Genomic DNA, 13,359 nt, shown 5'->3' with positions numbered 1-13,359 from the left:
GTTCTGTATATTGACTGTGTTACTGTCAATATCTGGATTGTGATACTACATGATAGTTTTGCAAGATGTTACCAATAGGGGAAACCGAGTAAAAGGTAGGATTTTTCCATATTGTTTCTTATGCTGAAAATGATTTGGAACTTTATTAAGATATTCAGACAGATTAAAAAGAATGTGGTGTGGCATTGAAGGAGTTAATCAGGAGTCTTTAAAAGTAGATTTTTAAAGTAAGTAAGGCCTCTGTGTGATTATTCTTTCCCTTTAAATTTTCACATTTGAAGCTAGAGAGAGATAATGGAGAGAATTCTGAGGAAGCATCTCAAAATGATGATGAACTTCCATGAATAACAGATGTAGAGTAGGGTCAGAGAACTAGAGCTATCCAGCTTAGTTGGTGTGATTGTTTCAATTATTAGAAAAGTAGTTCAGATGGATGGGCATGTGGTTCTGTAGCCTTTACACCACTTATCTTCCTCTTTCTTGTCCAGCAAGTCCTGCTCAAATTCTGCCTCATCTAGGAAGTTCTTTTTGACTACTTTAATCCCTTGTCACCTCTGCCACCTAGGAATGGGCAATTTTGATTAGTGAGATTATTTCCACTAATAACTTCAGTTATACATCCAACTTAGGGTTTTCTGAAGAAGGCTATTTTAGCAGTGGGCATTTTCGCATTGGGCTCATGTTGTCCTCACATCATTGTGAAACTGCCTGATAGAAGGTCAGATGGAGTGCCCTCTTGGATAACTGCTTCTTGTCTCTTTATACTCAATTATTTCATAGGTTGGCATATAATTCCACACAGTGATATTTACGGTTAATTCTTCTCTTTGTTTCCTCCAAGAGGATAATATTTTGGGGAAGCATTGAAGATTCTAGGTGACTATGCTAAGTATTCAATCAATGTTTATTGACTGAGTGAACCCATGATTAAACATTTGTGTAAGAGGTAGAACTCTAATTTAAAGAGAAAAGGCATTATAAAAATGGAGAATAGATTAGCGGTTGCCGGGTATTAAATATGGGGTGGGGAGCTACAGTAGGAGAAAATTAGATTGAACTCTGGGAGAAAACTGCAATAGCAAGGCCTTGAACCCAAGATGGGAGTGATGGCTGTGGGATTACTGCTGGGCACGTCCTGAATACCAGAGAGCCATCTGTCCAATGTATGTGTGGTCCTCCCTGTAAGAAGATGACCAGCTCTTTGTGACCTGCTGAGCCTGTCTCATATTATTTGAGACTTACGGGTTTCTTGGATTGAGTCTCCAAGAAAAAGAAAGCTGCATTCCTTTTCCCATTTTAATTTCAGCTACTGTAAAATTAGCCATGACCATCTTTTGCAAGTAAAACTCCTAGGTAGATATTAGAATCTGGAGTGATACTGGACTGCTTTATTTGGCAACTGTGTTCCCATTCCTAATGTGTTTTATAACTCATGCATGATGTTTGACTAGGTTCGAATGAAACCATATTTATTATGTTCTCTGTTCTTTCAAATTGCAAAACAGATTACTGTGGTGTTATACAGATGTGTGGTGGGTGGAATGCCAACTCTTAGGAGCCTGAGAAGTCCCACCCATTTTCCCAAGACAGTGTGAGAAGTGTGAATGACATTCAAAGTGAGGTTCCCTGAGTCTCAAGTTGGGTTTTGCATGTGTTGTATCCACCTAATTGCATTGGGTAAGATGCTGTTAGGCTGTTCCATATAAAAATTCATGTTCCATCATTTATTTTACAGGGAAACAAACCTAAAAGTTCGTCATGCATTATCTGTTACCTCCGAACTTGGAGCAGATATTAGCAGACTTGCAAGGTTTGATGGTAAGTGTTTGAAACAGTTAAAGAACAATCTCAAAACCAAAAAGAAAAAGTGACAAGCTAGTTACCTGAGAACCAATTTCTATACTTCCCGAAAGGACATAAAATTTTCTCGGCATCAAGACTGTCATCTCTTCTCATGCTAAGGAGTAACAGTGTGTACCAATGGGAGAGTGGCTTCCTCAGTTCATTTTTTATTTCACCTTGTTTCTTCTCATGTAGATCTCATTCCCTTCAATCTTACAATGCACTTGTGCTGCTTGACCTTGGCCTCCCTGGAGACCTCTGTAGACTTGCTGGGGATGAGTGCCGGCCACTCTCCTATTTCTAGCTCCAGATCTAACCATCCCTCCATTTTCAACAAAGACCTAATGCTAGACCTAACCCAGTTTCCTGGAGACAGTCATCTTGCCTCATATATTTCTGTATCTGGTATGGTACCTGGTGTAATGTCTTCAAGGTAGTAGGTGTTCAGAAAGAACATTCTAGTTTATAAATCAGTTGGCTATCTGTTGCCTTTAATTTTAGACCATGATTTTATTATCACCACCTTCACACCATTTGACCCAGTCCCCTGCTCCTCGGCAGTGGTCTTTTGATTCTATCCTTTCCAAACTGTTGTCTTGTCCTTTTCTGTTAAAGTTATTTTTAAGTATTCATGGAATAGCCTCTAAGTATTGTCCACTTTAGGGATATTTATATTTCATAATTAAGAGACCACAAAATAATACAATTCTTCAAGAGTCAAGGGAAAAAAGACATTATTAGTAGGGTTTTAGGCCCATGAGAGGCCATAGGCCTTCCTGCTACCCCTCAATGGTCTTTTGCTTTGCTCACTTGTAAATCTGGTTCTGAATATTAATATTTTCATACATATTGGTTTTATTTACTAGTGAGTCTATGAATTTGAGACAATCTTTCTGAAAATTGAAAGAGTGCAGCTCATATCATGGTGATGAGATAGTAGAAAGAGACTCTACTCTCCAAGTGACTCTACTCTCCAATGTGCACAAGTTTCTTAGTACCCTCTCTTCAGTTAAAGTAAAACACAACTAAGTTTACATTGGAAAGTTTCTTCGGTGCATAGCTTAGAACTTATATTGTCTGTGCTTTGCATTTGCTTGTAAACTCTCTGATTTTATTAACATCTTAATCTCTCTTAAGTGAATGCTATTATAACAAATGTTTATAGAAAAAATATTCTTCCAAATTGAGATTTAAGTCAGGGGACTAGCCAGGAAACTTTGAATGGCCCAAGACATATTTAGATTAGAGTAAAACAAATTACGCGTTTTCTAACAAAGTAATTTTTTCAATGAAATTTTAGTGTTATATGAATCCAAGGAAAGTAAATTGTTTTCATGAATCAAAAAACTTGCTTAAAATATCTCATTGAACATTTATCAAATCCTAAAAGGGTAACCTAAATATAACTTACCATTACTCATTTCTTTCCTGGCAGAACTTTATACTTGTATACCTCTATTAATCTATAAGGAGGTAGATATTTCCTTAACAAATGAAAAGCAGAAAATGATTGTTATAATTATGTAGCTCTTTTTCATAGATATTGGCACAGATAACCTACACTATGGTGCAATTACAAAAAACCCTGAAATCTTGGTGACCTAAACACCACAGAGTTGTATTTCTTGCTCATGTCACATTCTGATGTGGGTTGGGACGGCTTCTCCATCTCTTGGCCTTGATACTGAGACTAATGGTCTCTCAGGTCACCACAGCAGGGTAAGGGTGAGAGGAAGAGACACAGTGGCTTTTAACTGCTCCCTCCTCTCCTATTTCATGGGCTATTGTGAGATATCTGGCTCTCATCTAACTGCAAGGGAGGCTAGGAAATAACAGATATGGGTATTTGTTGAGCACTGCCTCTGCCACACCCTTGTAAGAATTGTGGCTGTGGAGGTCAATGCCAGGATGATGATCCAGCCAGGCTGGGTTAGGTAGATTTCTTACACGGAACTGTAGGATTGAGGCCTTATATCCTCGTCTTCAGCATGAATTCTCATACTGTCAATTCCCTGTACCCTGCTTTTTCTTCTCTTTATAGCACTTACCAACATGATGTGATATATTAGTTATTTATTTAAAGTTTATTATTTATTGCCCGCTGTTTTAGTGAGCTTTCTCACAGCTGTGACTTAAAGACCCAATCTGCACAATTGTAGAAGAGGAAAAGTTTATTTGAGAGCTCACGGTTTCAGAGGCTGACAGACAACTCCATTCCTCTGGGCTAGAGGTGAAGCAGGACATTATGCCTGGACAGGGTGGTGGAGGGAAGCAGCTCACATCACAGTGATGAGGAAGTGAGACTCCACTCTCCAGATACAAGCATATACCCCAAAGCCACACCCTAAATTCTACCTCCTCTAGCCACACCCTACCACTTCAATTCCCCCTCAGTTAATCCCTGTCAGAGGATTAAATCACTGATTGGATTAAGGCTCTTTCAACCCAATCATTTCCTCCTCTGAATCTTCTTGCATTGTCTCACATGTGAGTTTTTTGGGATACCTCACATCCAAACCCTAATATCCATCTATATATTCATCAATGTAAGCTCCATAGGGATCTTTGTTTAGTATGCTAACATATCCAAGCACCTAGAACAACATTTAATACATAGTAGATACTCAATAAATCCTTACTGAATGAGTGAATTAATAAATGATTCCAATGAGGGTGAGGATCAGCATCAGGCCTCAGAAAGCAATGGGAAAGGAGAGGGAAGACCTAAGATAAAGATGTTGGGTCTAGAGTATGACACTGCAGGGTGAGGAAGAAGGTTCCAGATGGGGACTTATGGTGAAAAACAAGAGTTTCTGGGTCCCCTTCTCCTGGAGGGCAGGTGGCTGAGAGAGGTTGATGGTGGTGGTTTTATAATATCTTTACTTTAGAGCCCCTTTACCAAACAAATTGAACACCATAGCCCTGAATTTAAACTAATGCAAGTTGAGGCTGCCCAGGCTGCTGCAGAGAAATAATTCCTCAGTAAAAATAATTCCTTTATCGCAGATGGGGTAACAGATATTCAGGAAGGTTAGCTTAACAGACCTGTGGGGTGTGTGTGTGTGTGTGTGTGTGTGTGTGTGTGTGTGTATGTGTATGTATGTATATATAAATAGTGTGTATATATATACACACTATTTGTATGTATGTATATATAAATAGTGTGTATATATATACATATATATGTATACATATGTTTAGAATTACTTCATAAAATTAACTTTTAAAGTGCAGTAATAACTATTATTTACTAAGGACTGGCCACTCACCACATCACCAAAGTATAATTGTTTTCTTAAATAATGGCAACATAGGCCTCTCTTTTCTATTATGTACACTTAAGCTGTGGTCATTTTTTAGAGAACATGTAATGTCAAATTCATGAGGCTGGTACATTTCTGGGCTAAGAAGCAGGTTTCTGTTAAATTTACTTTTTCATCCTTAAATCTTACATTTCATTTTAAAGTACCTTACAGTTCAAGACAACATGTTATTTTTATGAGTTTATCCTTATTAAACTGTGATTTGCTAGTTCCAAGAAAGCATCTGAAGAATGAATGGATGGATTAAGGGGAAATAAATTAGATACAATATACAAATTAGATTTCCCCTGTTAGCAGTCAAATTTAAAGAGCAAGAGAGTGATGCAAGAGGTGGTATGGAAAAATCTTTGAAAGAGTTGAGACAGTTAATAAACTCTACGTTTTTCTCATGATTGCTTTTGCTTTCCCATAGCCTTCAATTTTTTCTCTGTCCATTTCACTTCTTCCCAAGTCCTGGTTTACAAATTTTACACCCCCCCACAACATTCACCTACTGTGCACTACCTACGTGTTTCTCTAACTACCCCATTTCACCATTCTCCCCTTGCCTCTCTTCCCTTTTGTACTCTTTCTTACTTTCCTCTTCTCATCTCCCTTTTACATTTTTTGTTATTTTTTCCAACCTGTAGTATCTTTTTTTCCTGTCATCATTTTTCTGCTTTCATAATTCTCTCCATGTTTATTGGTGTCTACTTATTAAAAACCTCTTAGGAACACAATGTAAAACAATGGTTGTGTTGATCCTTTTACTTGCCAATATTCTTTATTTCACTTATTTTGGTTTTCTTTATTCCCCTTTGTCTTATTGAAGTATCAATAAATCTCAGCTTTTTCTCTAATGACTAGAAACACTTCCAAGGCAATGGGATCAAGACCAGATATTGCCTCCTTTAGTTTAAATAAGAAGCATGATGTCAGTATTGTGGGCAATTACCTTTGATTTTGGGCAAGGTAAACTAGATGAGACAGATGTAGGAGGCATGTCCTTGCCCATGTTATGACTGTGCTAAGTTTATCTTTTAGCTTGTGACTTCTGGACAAATCTGGGTATGACATTATTTTTGCTTCTAGTTAGTCTGTGGTTTTTCTTCTGAGGCTTGCCAAAATATTTTGATTAGCACCAAACTACAGTTTTCTGTCCTTGTCTCATAAGTATACATCTTTCAAGTCTGAAGACCTGAATTTACCACCCTTATTCCTAGAGAAGGTTCCACTGAGGACTCCAAATTGAAGACTCCAAATTGATCTAGAGTCAAAACTGAGATGAACTGGGACTCAGGTGTCTCTCATAAGTCTCTCTGCCTCCCCTCCTATACCCAAAGACTGCTTCTTACTTGCAGCCTCCTTTGTATTACATGAACTTATCTTCTTTTTATTATTCATTCACTTATTTATCCATTCATTCAGCAAATATATATTTCACACAGTGCCAAAGAATTTTCTTTTGAATACAAGGTTAGGAGTCAGACCCAGGCCTTGTTTTCATGGAATTTATAGCCCAGGGGGAAGACATACTTGAACAGAGCTCAGGCCACAGAAGGTAAAATAAAGGTCTAAATTCTTAGGCTCTAAACATGATGATGATACAAGAACAAGTACTCAATATGTACCAGGCACCATGTTAAGCACTTATACACATTATTTTATTAAATTCTTATAATCTCTTAAAGGAAGAGAGTATTATTAGCTTCAATTTATAGATAAGGAATCTGAGACCCACCTAAGTTGTATCACATGGCAACCAGGTAGAGGGACAGAATATGAATCCAGACTACTGGCAAAGCCTGTTTTACAAAGGGCACAAAAAACTACAAGCAGAAAGCCAACAAATTAGCACAATAGCTTAGCTTCTGCTCAGGATAAGAAATAAATTTAAAAAGTACTCTAAACCTAAAGGTACAAAATTAATTATCAGAGATCAAGTCCATCCAGATCTAGGATGAGATTATCATATTTTTTAAAAAAATAGCAATGTTTTCTGTGATTTTGAAAGTGAGGATCCCCAACAAAAATGTGCAGAAGAGGTGGCCAAACAGAGACCAATACACACAAGACTGAGTTAGAGTTTGGTAGGTAAATCTATTTATTTGAAAAGTTCTCATCTAAATGTTTGTATACATCTCAAACATCTGAAAAAAAATCAGTGTGCAGTCTGTTGAATTTTTTTTAAAAAGATATATTAATTTGATCTAATATAATAAATATAAAAATTAGTTGAGTAGGTCTTGAGTTTTCATATTAAAGCCTTATGGATCTTGAAAAGCTTTTATAAATAAGTAACTAGAAATACTTGTCAATTATACATTTGCAAACTGGACATTCTTATCCCTTGGGGAAAGCCCCGGATGTAAATTGTCCAAATGTGTTTAAGAATCTCTTGCATCTTGTTACTGATGGACTGAGATCTGTTTTTTGCAACTCATGACAAGTTTACATATTTTGTATGACTGTTAATACTGAATTCTGAACCAGAGAAAGGTTGACTCTTTAGTCAGGAATCTTTGTGTATTTTGTGGTCCTTTCTAAAGAACAGCATGTGTGTAATTAAAACAGAAAAATAAGCATTTCTTTTGGTTAAAATAAATAATAAAAACGGCTTGGTTAGCATCTTGTGACTTTTTAAAAACTTACCAGATAGCTTTTCTATTCACCTGGATGGAAGCACAGCCCAATAGCACTGACTGATGCACGAGATATAGGTTCCATGTAAAGATAAAGAGTAACTTCTTTTTTTGATGCTGACATGGCCATTATGATGATATTGATGGGTGGCTGAAAGCTGGATGAAGAATAAAGAAAAATAGGAAAGTGACACTCTTGTTTCTAAGGAAAAAAAAACCATTTATCACAATCATCAGGGCAATAATAGACAATCTCCTAAATGTTAATAAGCTCTTGGTTCAAAAAATTCTTGAACAACAATAATGATGTCTTATTGAATGCATAGTTTATTTTACGAAAGAGTTGCAGTACAGATAATGAAGAAATATTGCTAATAATGGATAGAAAGAAATGAATTTCTCTGGAAAACCATGGAATATTGAGTACCAAGTTCCATTTTCATGACAAACTACAGATTTCTTCTTTGAGATAAATATTGTAATTTGAGAAATTTATCAAGTTGGTAATTAACCAATAACTTCGTGACTAAATTTATGTACTAAAAAAGCTTCAGAATGAAATCTTGTAGATTTTATTAGGTAGGGGCATTTCCATGTGATTGTGAAATGGTGGAATTGCTTTCTGCTTTCACATCTTTTCAGAGAGGCAAACTAATGAGACTAGCTAGTTTCGTTATATCCCTTTAATTCATAATTGGTATGCCTTTCCACTGGTTGTATGATTGCCCATTAAATATGACTTTGGGCTTTAAACATATATTCAGTGAGTGACTGAGAGAAATGATTCTATTTTACCCAAATGCTTTCCTATCAATTGTCAAACTGACCATTTTCTCTACTAGTACAATTAGAAAAAAGGGAGAAGGATCCTAAGAGAGTTTTCCCTAGTCCTTCTTATGCTTTGATAGAGTTAGGTCTACCTAAGCCCCCTGTTGTGGATTTCTACCGACTGTAGATAATCCCCTTTCTCATTATTACTATGAAAATATACCTACTTTTCCCATTTATCTTTGATTTTTTTTTTAATACCTATCTCATCTCCAAACCTCTCATTTGAAACTGAGAATTTTTTTCCATTCATCTCTCCAACAAACATTTATTAAGTTCCTATTAGGTAGATAGTATGGTAGGTTATGGGATATAGAGGCAAATATAGTTCTCCCTAAAGAAAACTGTTAACCTTTTTTGGAAAGGGGCAGAAAATAAATTGAGAAGTTTGTATTTTATGCTAACAGGACTAAGAAGAGGGAAGATGAATATTTCTGATGATTATGGGAAAAAAAAGCAGTTTGGCTTGGTTCCTACCATTTTGTTTTGACTAAGCCCTATATTTAGTGCTTAAATCATTGGCACCACACTCTTTGAGAAAGGCTGAATTGGAGTTTGGGCTCCAAGAACCCATGCAGAACCCTTAGCCTTACTGCCTGTTCCTGTCTAGAACCGCACCCTTGGTGTAAGGCCAGAAGTGGATGAGCCTTGGGGCCAGGGAGTAGCTAGCCAACATGTTCAAGGCTGTATTTGCTTCTATGTCAGTCTTTGCTTACGACAATAAAAATGATCAAATGAACCTGTTTTTTATATTTCTGTTGGCAGGAATCATGTATCATGTTGTTTTTGCCCAAAGCACTTTTTTTTTTTGTACCAATTTTGAAGCCTGAGAAATTGAGTCTTGGGTCAAGAAACTAGAATAAGCTTTAATGGCTTCTGTTAGCCTATTATTTTTATTTAAGTTTTGTGGGTAATATCCACCCAATTCAAGGTTCTTCAAAATTCAGGAATGAAAATTATTGGTAGAGGAAAAAAGATAATGAATTCTGAGAATTTATAAAAAGTCATCTCTTCTACAATATAGCTGTCCAAATAATCTGGGCTAGTTTAAATCAGTTTTAATACATAAATGGGCTATAATGGGAGCTAACCACAATTCAGCCACTTCCCATCAATAAAAAATGACCTTGTACAGGTTATTTGTCTTATTTGAAACCTCTTGCCAGCACTTTCTCCCTTAGCAGTGGATGTCTGAGAAGCTGTCAGGAAGTGCCCAAGAGGGAGGTCTTTGGGTCAATGTTTTGTTATATTAGGAGAAGGTCAGTGCAAGTTGGAGAAGCAGTCCTGAGACCATGAATCCCTCATTCCTTCCAGAGTGTTTTTGTTTTATGAATGCAAAGACTGTAAATGTGAGTAATCTGGTTGGTTAGGATGGGTCAGACTGTATGAAAACTAGTTGCTGTTACCTTTCTCTGAGTTCTAAAGGGAAAACATAGAATCCTAGGAAGAAAGGGAAGTCATGAAAGAAGCCTCTTTAAGTTCAGAAGACAGTGTGGAAAGAAGACGGAGTCAGAATCTGCTATAGTTTAAATCTTAAATATCCTCCAGAGCCCTGTGTAAAAAGCTTGGTGCTACTGGTGCGGGGGGCATAATGGGAGATTTTACATTGCTGGAGAAATGCCCTGGAAAGGAACTGAGGAACTCTAGTCTCGTCCTCTTTCTATTTTGTATCCTGACCCTGAGGTCAATGGCTTTGCTGCTCCATGTACTCTGACCATGATGTACCTACCATCATAGGCCCAAAGTAAAGGGGTGAATTGGTCATGGCCTGAAACCTTCAGATCTGTGAGCCAAAATAACCCTTTTCTCTTCATAAATCTATTTGTCTCAAGTATTTTTTTAAAGTAATGGAAAGCTGACTAACACAGCATCATATAGAATTCCTTAAGATCATCTGGTCTCCTTTAACTTTCAATCAATCCTGAAAATAGGCTCCCCTTTCTTTTCCAAGTGCCACTTTTTATGTTCCAAACTGCCCTTTGCACTTCCGCTTAAATAAATGTATTTTTATTGTTTTGAAGAGCAAGAAATGTAGAGGCCCTAATCTTATCCCTGACTCCAACATGAACTCTGCTTAGATCTACCCACAAATCCTTTTTCATTTTTTCCTGCTCCTTTGCTTTTCTCTGTTCTATTCTTTCATGTCTCTGTATTCATTACTTCTAAAAATGTAACCCCACCTGTTTGCAATGCAAATGTATATTAACCTAATAGTTATGTCTTGTGACAAGGTCCTTAAAAGATTATTTCTGGTTTCTTTTTCTATCAAGTATCCCACCCAGAATGTGCATTTTCTTATTGAAATGATGGAACGAATTGATTCATTGATTTGGAATGGCATGCCCTTGGTTTGGAATGGACTTGGAATTAAAAAAAAAAAAACAAAAAGAAAAAAAAAAAAACTAGAAACATCTTCTGGCCAGTTTGGGCAAGTTATATGGTGCCTTTGAGTCCCCAGAACTCTGAATCTAATCATGATAAGAAGCATACAACAGCTGAAAGGAATCACACGCATTCTCAAGCACAAGGCGCAAACAAGGCCCAGGTTTTTCTGGGGTGGAATATAGTAGGACCTCAAAAATCTTGATTAGGAGACTAGAAAGATGGTTAACTTTTGCTGTGGAACAGGAAGTATGCCTTGGTAACCTGTGTGACAGTTTGTATTAAGCCAAAATAAAATGTTTAGGAGAGCACTGCTTTGTATTTTCAAAAGTCATTTGCTACAAACTAGAAGGAAAGATAAGTGATTTTTTTTATTTTTAGGGGAAAAATAATCTCATAGTACAGAGAGCTGTATTCCAAAATATTTGATAGATTTCCATCTTTGCATCTCCAAGCTTATTTTTCCAGCACAGTCAGGTATATACCATGCTAAGAGGGAAGGCAAAATGTGCTGTACATAGAAGTAGGGTGGCACAACAGTACCATGGGCTTCTGAAGAGAGTTTCAGGTGCATATTAGGAGTTTTGCTTTTTTATTTTCCAGGGATTGTTGTCTGTGAGGCGCCTAACAACAAATTAGATAAATTTACGGGAGTCCTCTCTTGGAAGGACAGCAAGCACTCCCTCGACAATCAGAAGATAATCCTGAGAGGCTGCATCCTGAGGAATACCAGCTGGTGTTTTGGAATGGTTATTTTTGCAGGTACAGTTTATGGCTCAGGGCCAGATCTATGTGACCCTTTCCTGCAACACACACCAGCGCAGTTCTCCAAGTTCAGAACAGCATGGTGCTTTTAGCCCTTGCAAAGGGCTGCTCTGGAGTTAACTTCAGGATTTGTGGCTCCAGGGTAAAACACCACAGCTTTAAAATAGTCCAGGTGGTCCAGGGTGTGGGATCCACTGACATCTTGTGCTTATTCTTAAGGGTGCTGGGGCCTCCATTATACGGTGGGTGCTAGATACCTATTGTTTTAATTTCTATCTTTTTAGCCCCATCCCAGTCACTTTGTCATGTTATGTATTAACTAAGCTCCTTTTAAATTGACAGAAGAATAAAAAAGAAAGCCCCTCATCATGCTGTTCTTGGGTAGTTTGTGGAAGTCAAGCAGCTCTTTTGGGAAAGTGTTCTTGGAGATCTTGCAGTCACTTCTGTTTATACTCTGTAGTTTCTCCACTGTTTGTAAACAGGACAGTGGGGTCTGGAAAGACTGTGCATGATGGGTGGGGCTGGTGTGGAAGGAGGCTGGGGGGTGGAATGCCTCCTGCTCTTCAAGCCTGTCATTTTTGCTTTCCCTACTTTATCTCTATGGGTTCAAGGTGGCAGTTTCCTGCTAAGGAAGCTCACAGTAGCACCATTTCATAAAGCCACTCAAATTGTACTCATGGCTTCAATTGGTAGCCCTTGATTTTATAAATCCTGTTTATTGTGGCACCAAATTAAGATGTGTTTTGGGTCTGCTGATTATATGTGCAATCAAAATTGGAATGTTTTTCTTAACTTTCCTCAGCAACAACAAAATGTTCATTAAAGACTTAAAAGTGTTCCAAACTAGGAAAGTCCTCCCAGTTGTTCCTAAATACTCTCAGCTGTGGCTGTTAGCAAGGCTCTTTCTGCTTGGGGCATTAGTATTGTAAGGACTTGGGAAATCCCTAGAAATGAGACAATATAGTGCTTTTATCTGGGGATGAATCTGGCTTCAAGATTCTTTCATCAGATGCTTTTATTCTTTAGTCAGGGAAATAAACCTCTTACTATTTATTTCCTTATTTGCATTTTCTTGCAGAGAAACAGTAAGGCTTATCCTCAAACTTCCTTTTACTGTCCTACTTAATGATAGAGGGACATCTTGAAAGTCTTCTGGTAGGAAATACCCATCTAGTTTGCTCCCTGTCACCAAAGAAATGGAGATGCCTCACCCTAGGAATGGGACATAGTCCAGAAGTTTGTTTGAGTTTGTATGATCTTGTTTGGAGCAACTAATTCAGGATTGTAGTTCAGTTACACTATGTTATGCTAGGACAGCTGTTGTGAACCACTGAGGGGTCAAGTTCCTCTTCATAAGGTTGTCTCTATGGGAGAATGCTCTCACAAAAAAGGAAGTGGAGAGGTAAGTTAAACAGATGTCCTCCAAGGGAGAAGAGCAGAAAGTTCACAGAAATTGAATCAGGCATATCTGGCTGTAGGAGCATTATCCTCAGTTACTGAACCTCCCTAAGCTTTGTTCCCCCTCTGAAACACGGGGATAATAATGAGCAAATCTGAGAGTGTACTGCAAAGTCTCCATGTGATGATGCCTGTGGGAG

General features: G+C 37.6%; 1 protein-coding gene across 1 annotated transcript in view; it reads left to right on the top strand.

Annotated features, from left to right (window-relative positions):
* Atp8b4 (ATPase phospholipid transporting 8B4 (putative)) overlaps window positions 1-13,359 on the top strand; it is a 216,463-nt gene that overhangs the window by 106,781 nt on the left and 96,323 nt on the right. The window contains exons 8-9 of the mRNA XM_076848565.2: window positions 1,736-1,818; window positions 11,600-11,758. Coding sequence (XP_076704680.1) covers window positions 1,736-1,818; window positions 11,600-11,758 — 242 coding nt within the window. The remainder of the gene's footprint in view (window positions 1-1,735; window positions 1,819-11,599; window positions 11,759-13,359) is intronic.

This window comes from Callospermophilus lateralis, chromosome 3 (genome assembly GCF_048772815.1).
Source record: "Callospermophilus lateralis isolate mCalLat2 chromosome 3, mCalLat2.hap1, whole genome shotgun sequence".
In the NCBI taxonomy this organism is placed as follows: domain Eukaryota; kingdom Metazoa; phylum Chordata; class Mammalia; order Rodentia; family Sciuridae; genus Callospermophilus; species Callospermophilus lateralis.
Note: the sequence above shows the minus strand (reverse complement) of the source record. Positions and strands in the feature narration are given on the sequence as shown.